Genomic DNA, 18,215 nt, shown 5'->3' on the forward strand with positions numbered 1-18,215 from the left:
CAAACCCGGTGCCCCTACTACCATAGCCCGTTCAAAGGCACTTCAATCTTTTGTCTTGCCCATTCACCCTCTGAATGGCACACATACACAATCCATGTCTCAAGGCTTAAAAATCAGTCTTTAACCCGTCTCCTCCCCTTCCTCTAAACTGATTGAAGTGGATTTAACAGGTGACATCAATCAGGGATCATAGCCTTCACCTGGTCAATCTCACGGAAATAGCAGGTGTTCTTAATGTTTTGTCCACTCAGTGTATTTTCTTCCAATCTATAGATGGTGTGTGACTATGACCCTTGAAGAGTACAATCATACTGGTTGTTTTATTGACATAATAAGTCAAGGATTCCAAACTCATAAAATGGCTGTAAGAACAAAGCTGTTATTGCACTTTCAGACTTCCGATATTCTTCATTTAGTTTGATAAAGATTTTCATGCAAGATATGGCTAATATCAACACTATAGTGTTTGGAGTTATAGAACATCACTGCTGAACACACACCTGTACACACAATGGCTATGTATCCATGCAAAGCTACACAATTCATGGTCATGTATGGCTTATACATCATTATCATACACAACAGGAGAGCAATTTCAATAACATTTTACAGGAGTGCAATTTTCACCTAAGGTTGTGCATAACAGACCGCAGTCACTTACAGCTGTTTTCTCTCCCAACTACGTAGTTATTTTTTAAAGCTGTGATTAAAAATCGGTAGTGTCAGGAAGGAGGAGAAACTACTTATTGCTTAGTCATCTATGATTGGTTTATAACTCCATTATGTTTAAAAAAAAAAAAAAAAAAAAAATGTATCCTTAATTTCTAGGATAGTCGTTGCTAAGTGGTCACAGGACCCAGAGTGAAGACAACGATATTTCAGATAACTCACTATGTTTTTACTTTGTGTACCTGCCACACACAACTTCTGAACTGGTTAGTACTAAAACAGACTCGGCTATTTTTCTTTTTATATCCACACTGAGTGAATACTTCCCTTCCATAACCCATTCTCAGTCGAGGTGCTTTTCCTATATAAGCCGTGCAAGGCATTTACAACGTAGTGTAATAATCTATCAAGGTTAAAAGCAAAGTAATGGGTGGTTTGGTTGTTAAGGTCAGAGGAGACGACAACACGTACGTAGTCTGGTTGTTAAGGTCAGAGGAGACGACAACACGTACGTAGTCTGGTTGTTAAGGTCAGAGGAGACGACAACACGTACGTAGTCTGGTTGTTAAGGTGAGAGACAACACGTACGTAGTCTGGTTGTTAAGGTCAGAGGAGACGACAACACGTACGTAGTCTGGTTGTAAGGTGAGAGACAACACGTACGTAGTCTGGTTGTTAAGGTCAGAGGAGACGACAACACGTACGTAGTCTGGTTGTAAGGTGAGAGACAACACGTACGTAGTCTGGTTGTTAAGGTCAGAGGAGACGACAACACGTACGTAGTCTGGTTGTAAGGTGAGAGACAACACGTACGTAGTCTGGTTGTTAAGGTCAGAGGAGACGACAACACGTACGTAGTCTGGTTGTAAGGTGAGAGACAACACGTACGTAGTCTGGTTGTTAAGGTCAGAGGAGACGGCAACACGTACGTAGTCTGGTTGTTAAGGTCAGAGGAGACGACAACACGTACGTAGTCTGGTTGTAAGGTGAGAGACAACACGTACGTAGTCTGGTTGTTAAGGTCAGTGGAGACGACAACACGTACGTAGTCTGGTTGTTAAGGTGAGAGACAACACGTACGTAGTCTGGTTGTTAAGGTCAGAGGAGACGACAACACGCAGGACCAGTACACCGGTACCATAGGACAGCTGTTAGAATGAAAAGTGAGCAGCATAGTTCTCTATTGGTCAGAACTCCAACCTAAAACATCTGTGTGATTAAACTGACCAGTTAGGATTCAACCCATATTAGTGTTTCCGTGGCAGCATGACACATGCGTATATAGTTTCAATCTGTGCCGACTGAGATCAGCTGTGTGACCACTTGTCAATTATACATAATAACTATAATAATTACAGAATTTCTATGGTATATTGATTCATTTTCACATATACGCTACTGTCCTTTTAAAAGATGCTATCCATTGCATGTCTTTGTAGTAGTGTTATAATATTGTGCTAGTTTATAAAGTACATAGCTCTAACTGCTAGCGTCGTACGAACTATACTGATCTCACAAGCTTACATTCTGTTTTGCTACAATGGTTTTTCTCTACCGTGTAGCTCACCAGATCGGGCTGATTTGTACGAGGCTAATCTAATTGCAAAGCTAGTGGTGTCATTTTTTACTGTAGCATTTTCTGCTTCCCTTGTCAGACACACTTGAAAACCGCTCTCCTACTCAAAATCAGTGATCTGGTTTCTGTGTTTTCCGCGTGTCCACCTGAGGACTTTTCACACTACTGAGCCAAACCAGCCCAGTGTGTTTTGGGGTTGGGTTATCATGACAGTGTAAAAAGGGTACTGGTTATCTTGTGTCTCTGTACAGCTGATTGGTGTCTCCTGTCTTCTAGCCCAGGGTCGTGTTCAGTAGGCATGAAACGGAAGAAAGCGTCCCTAAACGAGTGGTAATATCTGAACTTGTCCAATACGAAGCGCTTGCAAAAAAATAAAAAATAAAATAAAAAAATGGTCCGTTGCACAACATTTTGCTACGGTGTGCCCTAATGAACATGACCCAGGTCTACGGTAACGTAGACTCCTCTTGTCTGTCTTCTATCCCTGGTCTGTGTCTGTGAGGTAGAAGCCCAGCTTGGCCACAGTCATCTCCCTCCGTAGACGTGTCACTTCCCAGAACATCTGCTCCGCTGGGGGGGTCAGGGTTCAAAGACATTAGGGTTTCAGAACACCAGACAGATTTGCTGTCTACATTGACAAACTGAGAATGTAATGCCATTACTGTTGACCTCAGTGTTTATCTGTTAAGAGGAAGGACGTCACGCTTACCATCATGTCTGACCAGGCCCTGCTGAATGTAGCGGATATAGGTGAAGAAATTACACACAGCTGTGATCTGGAGGGGTGGAAATGAGAAAGGGGTTCACAACTTCAAAATAAAAAGTTCTCTCACATGATACAAGTATTTATGAACACAAAAAGGTAGCCATATATTCATCTGTCTATAGATGTTGAGGATAAATGAATAATGTTGTTTAAACTATTAGAAAAACAAACAAACATGTTTGGGTACCCGTGCCCTGCTGGAGGGAGAGATGTAGTAGTAACTCTCTCGGTCTCCAAGTTTGATGCGATGCTTACAGGACCGAGACAAGCCACTCAACGCACACTTCCTGTCAGAGGCAGAGAAACAAACACTACTCACGTATTTATCTATGGAACTCTATGGGGCCAGTTTCAGGACCTCATTCATCTATGGAACTCTATGGGCCAGTTTCAGGACCTCATTCATCTATGGGCCAGTTTCAGGACCTCATTCATCTATGGGCCAGTTTCAGGACCTCATTCATCTATGGGCCAGTTTCAGGACCTCATTCAACTATGGGGCCAGTTTCAGGACCTCATTCAACTATGGGGCCAGTTTCAGGACCTCATTCATCTATGGGGCCAGTTTCAGGACCTCATTCATCTATGGGGCCAGTTTCAGGACCTCATTCATCTATGGGGCCAGTTTCAGGACCTCATTCATCTACGGAACTCTATGGGCCAGTTTTCGGATCAAATTAAGACTAATCCTTACTATTTGTTGCCCAAGAGCAGGCTTATTCTGGGTCTGTGAAATTGGCCCTACATGTAAACGATATGAAAAATGTCATTGTTAGTTGTTTAACATAAGAAACGATAATGAACAAAAGCGTGGTCTGAACACTGGAACAAGACATGCCTGCCTGGTTAGACAAAGTATTAGAGAACATTCTGACGAAGAAGAGCGACTAAGGATTAGTATACAGTAGGTAGCATGTATACAGTACTATACACAGTCATAGAACAAGTCTTTTTTTTTTGTGGAAAAGGAAAGTAAATCAAAACGATTGGCTCCTAAAAGTCACTTACGTCTCTACTGCTGCTCTTAGGCCACTGGGGGAAAAGAATATAATCAAATTGTGAATAGGAAGCATGAGGTGAAGCAATGTAGCCCATTGAGTCAATCCATTAGCACTCAGAAAACCCGAAACAGATTTGAAGAGAAAAACCAAAGCCAATCTATTAGAAAGTCAGACTAATCCCCCCCCCAAAAAAATCATCAAGCTATAGACAGAAACTACTGATAGGTTGTGACTTCAAAAACTTGAAATTGATGGTTAAATCATCCAGTATCCTATGGAAATGAGGAGGGCCACAGTCTGGTTTCTAAACCAGAAATTAAATGGATATCTGTAGGAGGAATGTATATGTTGGGAGTCAATTAAGCTCGGAATGTACTGAGTGAAGGAAATATAATCACATGGTTGCAGTCACTGATAAGGACGGAGAGATGTGGGTTAGTGAGGAATGGAGGGCCGAGGTCAGGTCACTGATAAGGACGGAGAGATGTGGGTTAGTGAGGAATGGAGGGCCGAGGTCAGGTCCCTGATAAGGACGGAGAGATGTGGGTTAGTGAGGAATGGAGGGCCGAGGTCAGGTCCCTGATAAGGACGGAGAGATGTGGGTTAGTGAGGAATGGAGGGCCGAGGTCAGGTCACTGATAAGGACGGAGAGATGTGGGTTAGTGAGGAATGGAGGGCCGAGGTCAGGTCACTGATAAGGACGGAGAGATGTGGGTTAGTGAGGAATGGGGGCCGAGGTCAGGTCACTGATAAGGGCGGAGAGATGTGGGTTAGTGAGGAATGGAGGGCCAAGGTCAGGTCCCTGATAAGGACGGAGAGATGTGGGTTAGTGAGGAATGGAGGGCCGAGGTCAGGTCACTGATAAGGACGGAGAGATGTGGATTAGTGAGGAATGGAGGGCCGAGGTCAGGTCACTGATAAGGATGGAGAGATGTGGGTTAGTGAGGAATGGAGGGCCGAGGTCAGGTCCCTGATAAGGACGGAGAGATGTGGGTTAGTGAGGAATGGAGGGCCGAGGTCAGGTCCCTGATAAGGACGGAGAGATGTGGATTAGTGAGGAATGGAGGGCCGAGGTCAGGGCACTGATAAGGACGGAGAGATGTGGGTTAGTGAGGAATGGAGGGCCGAGGTCAGGTCACTGATAAGGACGGAGAGATGTGGATTAGTGAGGAATGGAGGGCCGAGGTCAGGTCACTGATAAGGACGGAGAGATGTGGGTTAGTGAGGAATGGAGGGCCGAGGTCAGGTCCCTGATAAGGACGGAGAGATGTGGGTTAGTGAGGAATGGAGGGCCGAGGTCAGGTCACTGATAAGGACGGAGAGATGTGGGTTAGTGTGGAATGGGGGCCGAGGTCAGGTCACGTTAAGGGAGAAGGAACAGTTTATTACCCGCATCACTTAACTTCCTGCCTAGCAATAAAGATGTAATGTTTAAAGGAGACTTCACCTAAATTGGGAAATATATATATATATATATATATATATATACACATATACTGCTCAAAAAAATAAAGGGAACACTAAAATAACACATCCTAGATCTGAATGAATGAAATAATCTTATTAAATACTTTTTTCTTTACATAGTTGAATGTGCTGACAACAAAATCACACAAAAATAATCAATGGAAATCCAATTTATCAACCCATGGAGGTCTGGATTTGGAGTGACACTAAAAATTAAAGTGGAAAACCACACTACAGGCTGATCCAACTTTGATGTAATGTCCTTAAAACAAGTCAAAATGAGGCTCAGTAGTGTGCGTGGCCTCCACGTGCCTGTATGACCTCCCTACAACGCCTGGGCATGCTCCTGATGAGGTGGCGGATGGTCTCCTGAGGGATCTCCTCCCAGACCTGGACTAAAGCATCCGCCAACTCCTGGACAGTCTGTGGTGCAACGTGGCGTTGGTGGATGGAGCGAGACATGATGTCCCAGATGTGCTCAATTGGATTCAGGTCTGGGGAACGGGCGGGCCAGTCCATAGCATCAATGCCTTCCTCTTGCAGGAACTGCTGACACACTCCAGCCACGAGGTCTAGCATTGTCTTGCATTAGGAGGAACCCAGGGCCAACCGCACCAGCATATGGTCTCACAAGGGGTCTGAGGATCTCATCTCGGTACCTAATGGCAGTCAGGCTACCTCTGGCGAGCACATGGAGGGCTGTGCGGCCCCCCAAAGAAATGCCACACCATGACTGACCCACCGCCAAACCAGTCATGCTGGAGGATGTTGCAGACAGCAGAACGTTCTCCACGGCGTCTCCAGACTCTGTCACGTCTGTCATGTGCTCAGTGTGAACCTGCTTTCATCTGTGAAGAGCACAGGGCGCCAGTGGCGAATTTGCCAATCTTGGTGTTCTCTGGCAAATGCGAAACGTCCTGCACGGTGTTGGGCTGTAAGCACAACCCCCACCTGTGGACGTCGGGCCCTCATACCACCCTCATGGAGTCTGTTTCTGACCATTTGAGCAAACACATGCACATTTGAGGCCTGTTGGAGGTCATTTTGCAGGGCTCTGGCAGTGCTCTTCCTGCTCCTCCTTGCACAAAGGCGGAGGTAGCGGTCCTGCTGCTGGGTTGTTGCCCTCCTACGGCCTCCTCCACGTCTCCTGATGTACTGGCCTGTCTCCTGGTAGCGCCTCCATGCTCTGGACACTACGCTGACAGACACAGCAAACCTTCTTGCCACAGCTCGCATTGATGTGCCATCCTGGATGAGCTGCACTACCTGAGCCACTTGTGTGGGTTGTAGACTCCGTCTCATGCTACCACTAGAGTGAAAGCACCGCCAGCATTCAAAAGTGACCAAAACATCAGCCAGGAAGCATAGGAACTGAGAAGTGGTCTGTGGTCCCCACCTGCAGAACCACTCCGTTATTGGGGGTGTCTTGCTAATTGCCTATAATTTCCACCTGTTGTCTATTCCATTTGCACAACAGCATGTGAAATTTATTGTTAATCAGTGTTGCTTCCGAAGTGGACAGTTTGATTTCACAGAAGTATGATTGACTTGGAGTTACATTGTGTTGTTTAAGTGTTCCCTTTATTTTTTTGAGCAGTATATATATATATTTTTTTTTTTTATATAGAGTTAGAGAGTAAATCAAAACGATTGGTGGGAACATGCCTTTGTCTGTTCAGTTGTCTTGACTCATTGGGTGAATAAACTTGGTTTGAGTTTTACTAATCGTCCGTGAGTTTTTACTCCGTTCATTTAGAACCTAACACTATATATAAAACACAATTTGAAGTCAACAGCATTGGGCGTGGACACGGTGGGAACATGTGGGTCTGAGCAAGTGTGATGTCATTAATATTTGTGGAAAATGTAAACGTTAAGTTATTTATTTTTTATAAAATAAAATATTACATAAAAAGACCAATCAAGTTCCCATAATTTGTCATGGATATTCATCATAGAAGACAGCTGTCGTCACCAAGAGGAGAGAAACCGTCCGTTTTAATTTGAGCATGAATAAGCAGTGAATGAGAAGTGACAGAGGAAGAACGAGTGATGCAGATGTGATTTACTGTTGTCAAGATAGTATCAACAACAACAAAAAACACATGAACCAGACTACATTTCCTGAGGAAAACAACCTTGTAAAAACGGTGACTGATAACTCACTTGGGTCCGCCACACTCTACGGCGTTGGCTTTGACCACGGGTAAAGTGGACACGGCCACTGGTTCGATGGTCAGCGAGTTGTTCTCCACTGCGTTCTGCACCGACTGAGACAACTGTTGACAGAAGAGTATTAATAAAAACCTGAATAAAAACAAAAAGACATAAACAAAGCCCTCTCCCAGACACATATAGAATATAGACATTGATTCTTGTGACTGACTTGTTTCATATGCATTTATACTTGTCAGTTGTGAATTGTGTCATTATGCATTTATTGTCTAATCTGAATGTTACAGATGAAGTTCCCTCTGAAAAATAACATTCCATTCTGGAACGAGTAGTTTTGCCATTCCATTCTGGTACGAGTAGTTTTGCCATTCCATTCTGGTACGAGTAGTTTTGCCATTCCATTCTGGTACGAGTAGTTTTGCCATTCCATTCTGGAACGAGTAGTTTTGCCATTCCATTCTGGAACGAGTAGTTTTGCCATTCCATTCTGGAACGAGTAGTTTTGCCATTCCATTCTGGAACGAGTAGTTTTGCCATTCCATTCTGGAACGAGTAGTTTTGCCATTCCATTCTGGTACGAGTAGTTTTGCCATTCCATTCTGGTACGAGTAGTTATGCCATTCCATTCTGGTACGAGTAGTTTTGCCATTCCATTCTGGTACGAGTAGTTTTGCCATTCCATTCTGGAACGAGTAGTTTTGCCATTCCATTCTGGAACGAGTAGTTTTGCCATTCCATTCTGGAACGAGTAGTTTTGCCATTCCATTCTGGAACGAGTAGTTTTGCCATTCCATTCTGGAACGAGTAGTTTTGCCATTCCATTCTGGAACGAGTAGTTATGCCATTCCATTCTGGAACGAGTAGTTTTGCCATTCCATTCTGGAACGAGTAGTTTTGCCATTCCATTCTGGTACGAGTAGTTTTGCCATTCCATTCTGGAACGAGTAGTTATGCCATTCCATTCCATTCTGGAACGAGTAGTTTTGCCATTCCATTCTGGAACGAGTAGTTATGCCATTCCATTCCATTCTGGAACGAGTAGTTTTGCCATTCTATTCTGGTACGAGTAGTAATGCCATTCCATTCCATTCTGGAACGAGTAGTTATGCCATTCCATTCCATTCTGGAACGAGTAGTTATGCCATTCCATTCTATTCTGGAACGAGTAGTTTTGCCATTCCATTCCATTCTGGAACGAGTAGTTATGCCATTCCATTCTATTCTGGAACGAGTAGTTTTGCCATTCCATTCCATTCTGGAACGAGTAGTTATGCCATTCCATTCTATTCTGGTACGAGTAGTTATGCCATTCCATTCTATTCTGGTACGAGTAGTAATGCCATTCCATTCTATTCTGGTACGAGTAGTTATGCCATTCCATTCCATTCTGGAACGAGTAGTTATGCCATTCCATTCTATTCTGGTACAAGTAGTTTTGCCATTCCATTCTGGAACGAGTAGTAATGCCATTCCATTCCATTCTGGAACGAGTAGTAATGCCATTCCATTCTATTCTGGAACGAGTAGTTTTGCCATTCCATTCCATTCTGGAACGAGTAGTTATGCCATTCCATTCTATTCTGGTACGAGTAGTTATGCCATTCCATTCTATTCTGGTACGAGTAGTAATGCCATTCCATTCTATTCTGGTACGAGTAGTAATGCCATTCCATTCCATTCTGGAACGAGTAGTAATGCCATTCCATTCCATTCTGGAACGAGTAGTAATGCCATTCCATTCTATTCTGGAACGAGTAGTAATGCCATTCCATTCCATTCTGGAACGAGTAGTAATGCCATTCCATTCTATTCTGGAACGAGTAGTAATGCCATTCCATTCCATTCTGGTACGAGTAGTAATGCCATTCCATTCCATTCTGGAACGAGTAGTTATGCCATTCCATTCTATTCTGGTACAAGTAGTTTTGCCATTCCATTCTGGAACGAGTAGTAATGCCATTCCATTCTATTCTGGTACGAGTAGTTATGCCATTCCATTCTATTCTGGTACAAGTAGTTTTGCCATTCCATTCTGGAACGAGTAGTAATGCCATTCCATTCCATTCTGGAACGAGTAGTAATGCCATTCCATTCTATTCTGGTACGAGTAGTAATGCCATTCCATTCTATTCTGGTACAAGTAGTTTTGCCATTCCATTCTGGAACGAGTAGTAATGCCATTCTATTCTATTCTGGTACGAGTAGTTATGCCATTCCATTCTATTCTGGTACGAGTAGTTATGCCATTCCATTCTGGAACGAGTAGTAATGCCATTCCATTCTATTCTGGAACGAGTAGTTATGCCATTCCATTCTGGTACGAGTAGTAATGCCATTCCATTCTGGTACGAGTAGTTATGCCATTCCATTCTGGTACGAGTAGTAATGCCATTCCATTCCATTCCATTCTGGAACGAGTAGTAATGCCATTCCATTCTATTCTGGTACGAGTAGTAATGCCATTCCATTCTATTCTGGAACGAGTAGTAATGCCATTCCATTCTATTCTGGTACAAGTAGTTTTGCCATTCCATTCTGGAACGAGTAGTAATGCCATTCTATTCTATTCTGGTACGAGTAGTTATGCCATTCCATTCTATTCTGGTACGAGTAGTTATGCCATTCCATTCTGGAACGAGTAGTAATGCCATTCCATTCTATTCTGGAACGAGTAGTTATGCCATTCCATTCTGGTACGAGTAGTAATGCCATTCCATTCTGGTACGAGTAGTTATGCCATTCCATTCTGGTACGAGTAGTAATGCCATTCCATTCCATTCCATTCTGGAACGAGTAGTAATGCCATTCCATTCTATTCTGGTACGAGTAGTAATGCCATTCCATTCTATTCTGGTACGAGTAGTAATGCCATTCCATTCTATTCTGGTACGAGTAGTTATGCCATTCCATTCCATTCCATTCTGGAACGAGTAGTAATGCCATTCCATTCTATTCTGGTACGAGTAGTAATGCCATTCCATTCTATTCTGGAACGAGTAGTTATGCCATTCCATTCTGGAACGAGTAGTTTTGCCATTCCATTCTGGAACGAGTAGTTTTGCCATTCCATTCTGGAACGAGTAGTTTTGCCATTCCATTCTGGAACGAGTAGTTTTGCCATTCCATTCTGGAACGAGTAGTTTTGCCATTCCATTCTGGTACGAGTAGTTTTGCCATTCCATTCTGGAACGAGTAGTTATGCCATTCCATTCTGGTACGAGTAGTTATGCCATTCCATTCCATTCTGGAACGAGTAGTTTTGCCATTCTATTCTGGTACGAGTAGTTTTGCCATTCCATTCCATTCTGGAACGAGTAGTTATGCCATTCCATTCCATTCTGGAACGAGTAGTTATGCCATTCCATTCTATTCTGGAACGAGTAGTTATGCCATTCCATTCTATTCTGGAACGAGTAGTTTTGCCATTCCATTCCATTCTGGAACGAGTAGTTTTGCCATTCCATTCTGGAACGAGTAGTTATGCCATTCCATTCTATTCTGGAACGAGTAGTTATGCCATTCCATTCCATTCTGGAACGAGTAGTTTTGCCATTCCATTCTGGAACGAGTAGTTATGCCATTCCATTCCATTCTGGAACGAGTAGTTATGCCATTCCATTCTGGAACGAGTAGTTATGCCATTCCATTCTATTCTGGAACGAGTAGTTATGCCATTCCATTCTATTCTGGAACGAGTAGTTATGCCATTCCATTCTGGAACGAGTAGTTTTGCCATTCCATTCTATTCTGGTACGAGTAGTAATGCCATTCCATTCCATTCTGGAACGAGTAGTAATGCCATTCCATTCTATTCTGGTACGAGTAGTAATGCCATTCCATTCCATTCTGGAACGAGTAGTTATGCCATTCCATTCTATTCTGGTACAAGTAGTTTTGCCATTCCATTCTGGAACGAGTAGTTTTGCCATTCCATTCTATTCTGGTACGAGTAGTAATGCCATTCCATTCCATTCTGGAACGAGTAGTAATGCCATTCCATTCTATTCTGGTACGAGTAGTAATGCCATTCCATTCTATTCTGGTACGAGTAGTTATGCCATTCCATTCTGGAACGAGTAGTTTTGCCATTCCATTCCATTCTGGAACGAGTAGTAATGCCATTCCATTCTATTCTGGTACGAGTAGTAATGCCATTCCATTCTATTCTGGTACGAGTAGTAATGCCATTCTATTCTGGTACGAGTAGTTATGCCATTCCATTCTATTCTGGTACGAGTAGTAATGCCATTCCATTCTATTCTGGTACGAGTAGTAATGCCATTCCATTCCATTCTGGAACGAGTAGTTATGCCATTCCATTCTATTCTGGTACAAGTAGTTTTGCCATTCCATTCTGGAACGAGTAGTTTTGCCATTCCATTCTATTCTGGTACGAGTAGTAATGCCATTCCATTCCATTCTGGAACGAGTAGTAATGCCATTCCATTCTATTCTGGTACGAGTAGTAATGCCATTCCATTCTATTCTGGTACGAGTAGTTATGCCATTCCATTCTATTCTGGTACGAGTAGTAATGCCATTCCATTCCATTCTGGAACGAGTAGTAATGCCATTCCATTCTGGAACGAGTAGTAATGCCATTCCATTCTATTCTGGTACGAGTAGTTATGCCATTCCATTCTATTCTGGTACGAGTAGTTATGCCATTCCATTCTGGAACGAGTAGTAATGCCATTCCATTCCATTCTGGAACGAGTAGTAATGCCATTCCATTCCATTCTGGAACGAGTAGTTATGCCATTCCATTCTGGAACGAGTAGTTATGCCATTCCATTCTGGAACGAGTAGTAATGCCATTCCATTCTATTCTGGTACGAGTAGTTATGCCATTCCATTCTATTCTGGTACGAGTAGTAATGCCATTCCATTCCATTCTGGAACGAGTAGTAATGCCATTCCATTCTATTCTGGTACGAGTAGTAATGCCATTCCATTCCATTCTGGAACGAGTAGTTATGCCATTCCATTCTGGAACGAGTAGTTTTGCCATTCCATTCTGGAACGAGTAGTTTTGCCATTCCATTCTGGAACGAGTAGTTTTGCCATTCCATTCTGGAACGAGTAGTTTTGCCATTCCATTCTGGAACGAGTAGTTTTGCCATTCCATTCTATGTCTGTATATACAGTTGAAGTCAGAAGTTTACATACACCTTCGCCAAATACATTTCAACTCAGTTTCACACAATCTCTGACATTTAATCCTCGTAAAAATTCCGTCTTAGGTCAGTTAGGATCACCACTTTATTTTAAGATGGTGAAATGTCAGAATAATAGTAGAGAGAATTATTTATTTCAGATTTTATTTCCTTCATCACAGTCCCAGTGGGTCAGAAGTTTACATACACTCAATTAGTATTTGGTAGCATTGCCTTTAAATTGTTTAACTTGGGTCAAACGTTTCGGGTAGCCTTCCACAAGCTTCCCACAATAAGTTGGGTGAATTTTGGCCCCATTCCTCCTGACAGAGCTGGTGTAACTGAGTCAGGTTTGTAGGCCTCCTTGCTCACACACGCTTTTTCAGTTCTGCCCACAAATTTTCTATAGGATTGAGGTCAGGGCGTTGTGAAGGCCACGCCAATACCTTGACTTTGTTGTCCTTAAGCCATTTTGCCACAACTTTGGAAGTATGCTTGGGGTCATTGTCCATTTGGAAGACCCATTTGTGACCAAGCTTTAACTTCCTGACTGATGTCTTGAGATGTTGCTTCAATATATCCACATGGCATCATGAGGAATGAAAACTATCTATTTTGTGATGTGCACCAGTCCCTCCTGCAGCAAAGCACCCCCACCCACAACATGATGCTGCCACCCCCGTGCTTCACGGTTAGGATGGTTTTCTTCAGCTTGCAAGCCTCCCCCTTTTCCCTCCAAACATAACAATGGTCATTATGGCCAAACAGTTCTATTTTTGTTTCATCAGACCAGAGGACATTTCTCCAAAAAGTACGATCTTTGTCCCCATGTGCAGTTGCAAACCGTAGTCTGGCATTTTTATGGCGGATTTGGAGCAGTGGCTTCTTCCTTGCTGAGCGGCCTTTCAGGTTATGTCGATATAGGACTCGTTTTACTGTGGATATAGATACTTTTGTACCGGTTTCCTCCAGCATCTTCACAAGGTCCTTTGCTGTTGTTCTGCGATTGATTTGCACTTTTCGCACCAAAGTACGTTCATCTCTAGGAGACAGAATGCATCTCCTTCCTGAGCGGTATGACGGCTGCGTGGTCCCATGGTGTTAATACTCGCGTACTATTGTTTGTACAATAGTGGTACCTTCAGGCGTTTGGAAATTGCTCCCAAGGATGAACCAGACTTGTGGAGGTCTACAATTTTTCTCTGAGGTCTTGGCTGATTTCTTTTGATTTTCCCATGATGTCAAGCGAAGAGTCACTGAGTTTGAAGGTAGGCCTTGAAATACATCCACAGGTACACCTCCAATTGACGCAAATGATGTCAATTAGCCTATCAGAAGCTTCTAAAGATATGACATCATTTTCTGGAATTTTCCAAGCTGTTTAACCTGTTACATCTAGGGGGCAGTAATTTCACGGCTGGATAAAAAACGTACCCGATTTAATCTGATTATTAGTCCTGCCCAGAAACTGGAATATGCATATAATTATTAGCTTTGGAGAGAAAACACTCCAAAGTTTCTGAAACTGTTTGAATGGTGTCTGTGAGTATAACAGAACTCCTATGGCAGGCAAAAACCTGAGATGCTTCTGTTCAGGAAGTACCCTGTCTGAACATTTCTTGCCCTTCTTTATTATCTCTGTCGTTTACAAAGGATCTCTGCTCTTACGTGACACTTCTCACGTCAACAATGGAGTCTCACAGCCCGGGAAAAACAGGAATGATGTCATTCAAAGCCCTGGCTGAAGCACACGAGAGCAAATGCTGAGTGGTCAGTCAATGGACTAAGCCTTAGGCGCGTGACACGCCCCGCCCCCGGCTTTCGGTTTTTTCCTCAGTTTACAGACAGGCAGATTCCCGGTCGGAATATTATCGCTTCTCTACGAGATAAATTGCATAAATATTGGTTTTAAACAGCGGTTGACATGCTTCGAAGTACGGTAATGGAATATTTCGAAATTTTTTGTCATATTTTGCGTCATGCTCGTGGCCGAGATTTAGCGTTGGGATAGTGTCTAGAACGCACGAACAAAACGTCGCTGTTTGGATATAACGATGGATTATTTGGGACCAAACCTACATTTGTTATTGAAGTAGAAGTCCTGGCAGTGTATTCTGATGAAGAACAAGCAAGGTAAGAACATTTTTCTTATAGGAAATGTGATTTTGGTGAAGGCTACACTGGGTGGGTGTCTAAATAGCTAGCCCTGTAACGCCGGGCTATGTACTTACATTATTGCAAAATGTGCTTCATCCGAAAAGCTATTTTAAAATCGGACATATCGAGTGCATAGAGGAGTTCTGTATCTATAATTCTTAAAATAATTGTTATGCTTTTTGTGAACGTTTATCGTGAGTAATTTAGTAAAATCACCGGAAGTGTTCGGTGGGAATGCTAGTTCTGAACGTCACATGCTAATGTAAAAAGCTGGTTTTTGATATAAATATGAACTTGATTGAACAGACATGCATGTATTGTATAACACAATGTCCTAGGTGTGTCATCTGATGAAGATCATCAAAGGTTAGTGCTGCATTTAGATATGGTTTGGGTTTATGTGACATGATATGCTAGCTTGAAAAATGGCTGTGTGATTATTCCTGGCTGGGTACTCTGCTGACATAATCTAATGTTTTGCTTTCGCTGTAAAGCCTTTTTGAAATCGGACAGTTTGGTTAGATAAAGGAGAGTCTTGTCTTTAAATAGCTGTAACATAGTCATATGTTTGAAAAGTGTAAGTTTTCGGATTTAGAGGAGTTTGAATTTCGCGCCCCGCCCATCATTGGATATTGGAGCAGACGTTCCGCTAGCGGAACGTGTAGATGTAAGAGGTTAAAGGCACAGTAAACTTAGTATATGTAAACTTCTGACCCACTGGAATTGTGATACAGTGAATTATAAGTGAAATAATCTGTCTGTAAACAATTGTTGGAAAATTTACATGTGTCATGCACAAAGTAGATGTCCTAACCGAATTTCCAAAACTATAGTTTGTTAACAAGAAATTTGTGGAGTGGTTGAAAAACAAGTTTTAAATTACTCTAACCCAAGTGTATGTAAACTTCCGACTTCAACTGTATGTACAGAGAAACACAAAAAGGTACATACCTCAGATTTGGTGAAGGAGAGACAGGGGCCGATGTCCTCTCTGTAGATACGGCCCAGGAAGGCTGACGTTCTGTCCAGACTAGGTCTGTCTTTCCAGGTCAGGAACTCTGCATACAGCACGTTGTCCATCTGAGGACAGGAAACACTGTATAATTGTAATGAGAAATTATTTAATTTAATTATTTTCCTGTATTTGATTTACTGTATGGATATGTAATAAACATGATTGTATTTGCAGGAAGACACAGACAGATGCATTCTGGGGAAGGGAAACAGGAGTTAACCAGGTATATTTAAGTAAGTAGTTGTCACTTGTTAGTTTATAAATCATCTGTTGCAACTTAGTATTGATGTTCCTACCTTTGACCTGTTAAACTGCCAGTATCAAATGTCTGCCAGTATTGAATGTTATGGTTAAAGTGTGATGCCAGACTGATAATGTATCTGTGACCCCGTGTGATTCTAGAGCAGATAGTCTTCCTACAAGCCCCTCTCACTGGTGTGATTCTAGAGCTGATATTGTCTTCCTACAAGCCTCTCTCACTGGTGTGATTCTGGGAGCAGCTGATATTGTCTTCCTACAAGCCCCTCTCACTGGTGTGATTCTGGGAGCAGCTGATATTGTCTTCCTACAAGCCCCCTTCACTGGTGTGATTCTAGAGCAGCTGTTGTCTTCCTACAAGCCCCTCTCACTGGTGTTTCCATGACATTTGGTACTGTGTGGTTAATATATCAGAGAAGGCCTGTTAGACATTTACAGCCTTATTCTAAAATTGATTAAATAACTAATTAAAACACAATATCCCATAATGATAACGCAAAACAGGGTTTAAGACATTTTTGCAAATGTGTAAAAAAAACAAAAACTGAAATATCTTATTTACATAAGTATTCAAACCCTTTGATATGAGACTCAAAATTGAGCTCAGGTACATCCTGTTTCCATTGATCATCCTTGAGATGTTTCTACAACTTGATTGGAGTCCACCTGTTGTAAATTCAATTGCTTGGACATGATTTGGAAAGGCACACACCTGTCTATATAAAAAGGTCCCACAGTTGAAATCGCATGTCAGAGCAGAAACCAAGCTAGAGGTCCAAGGAATTGTCCGTAGAGCTCCATAACAGGATTGTGTCGAGGCACAGATCTGGGGAAGGGTACCAAAAAAATGTCTTCAACATTGAAAGTCCGCAAAAACACAGTGGCCTCCGTCATTCTTAAATGGAAGAAGTTTGGAACCACCAACTCTCTTCCTGGCTGCCCGGCCAAACAGCAATTGGGGAAGAAGGGCATTGGTCAGGAAGGTGACCAAGAACCGATGGTCACTTTGAAAGAGCTCCAGAGGTCCTCTGTGGAGATGGGAGAACCTTCCAGAAGGACAACCATCTCTGCAGCACTCCACCAATCAGGCCTTTATGGTAGAGTGGTCAGATGGAAGCCACTCCTCAGTAAAAGGGACATGACAGCCCACTTGGAGTTTGCCAAAAGGCACCTAAAGACTCTCAGACCATGAGGTGAAAAAATGATTGTCTATCAACAATGACAAGCCACTGGGGTCTGACAATCTAGATGGAAAATGACTGAGGATAATAGCAGAGGATATTGCCACTCTTATTTGCCACATCTTCAATTTAAGTCTACTAGAGAGCGTGTGCCCTCAGGCCTGGAGGTAAGCTAAAGTCATTCCGCTAACCAAGAATAGTAAAGCCCCCTTTACTAGTTCAAATAGCCGACCAACTTCTGGAAAAAAATGTTTGACCAGATACAATGCTATTTTACAGTAAACAAATTGACAACAGAATTTCAGCATGCTTATAGGGAAGGACACTCAACAAGCACAGCACTTACACAAATTACTGATGATTGGAGAGCAATTGATGATAAAATGATTGTGGGGGCTGTCTTGTTAGACTTCAACACAGCTTTTGACATTATTTATCATAGTCTGCTGCTGGAAAGTATGTGTTATGGCTTTACACCCCCTGATATAATGTGGATAAAGAGTTACTTGTCCAACAGAACGCAGAGGGTGTTGTTCAATGGAAGCATATCAAATATAATCCAGTTAGAATCAGGAATTCCCCAGGGCAGCTGTTTAGGACCCTTGCTTTTTAAAAATGTTACACTACACACGTCAATTCACAAAGAGCTGCAGTTAGTTTCAGAGTGGGTGGCAAGGAATAAGTTAGCCCTAAATATTTCTAAAACTAAAAGCATTGTATTTGGAACAAAACACTCACTAAACCCTAAAACTCAACTAAATTTTGTAATAAATAATGTGGAAATTGAGCAAGTT

At 42.5% G+C, this 18,215-nt stretch overlaps 1 protein-coding gene across 7 annotated transcripts in view; it reads right to left on the reverse strand.

The window, feature by feature from the left end:
• Positions 1-301: 301 nt before the first annotated feature.
• LOC115197715 (guanine nucleotide exchange factor for Rab-3A) overlaps positions 302-18,215 on the reverse strand; it is a 32,558-nt gene continuing 14,644 nt past the window's right edge. For 2 of the 7 annotated variants that reach the window (XM_029759491.1, XM_029759495.1), the window contains 6 exons: positions 15,919-16,047; positions 7,646-7,758; positions 4,020-4,043; positions 3,199-3,298; positions 2,955-3,021; positions 302-2,815 (listed from right to left, as the gene is read on the reverse strand). In XM_029759491.1, coding sequence (XP_029615351.1) covers positions 2,724-2,815; positions 2,955-3,021; positions 3,199-3,298; positions 4,020-4,043; positions 7,646-7,758; positions 15,919-16,047 — 525 coding nt within the window. In that variant the 3' untranslated portion in view covers positions 302-2,723. Of the gene's footprint in view, positions 2,816-2,954; positions 3,022-3,186; positions 3,323-4,019; positions 4,044-7,645; positions 7,759-15,918; positions 16,048-18,215 lie in introns of all 7 variants that reach the window. The other 5 variants (XM_029759494.1, XM_029759496.1, XM_029759490.1 and 2 more) reach the window with 4 other exon arrangements.

Source organism: Salmo trutta, chromosome 7 (assembly GCF_901001165.1).
Source record: "Salmo trutta chromosome 7, fSalTru1.1, whole genome shotgun sequence".
NCBI classification, from domain to species: domain Eukaryota; kingdom Metazoa; phylum Chordata; class Actinopteri; order Salmoniformes; family Salmonidae; genus Salmo; species Salmo trutta.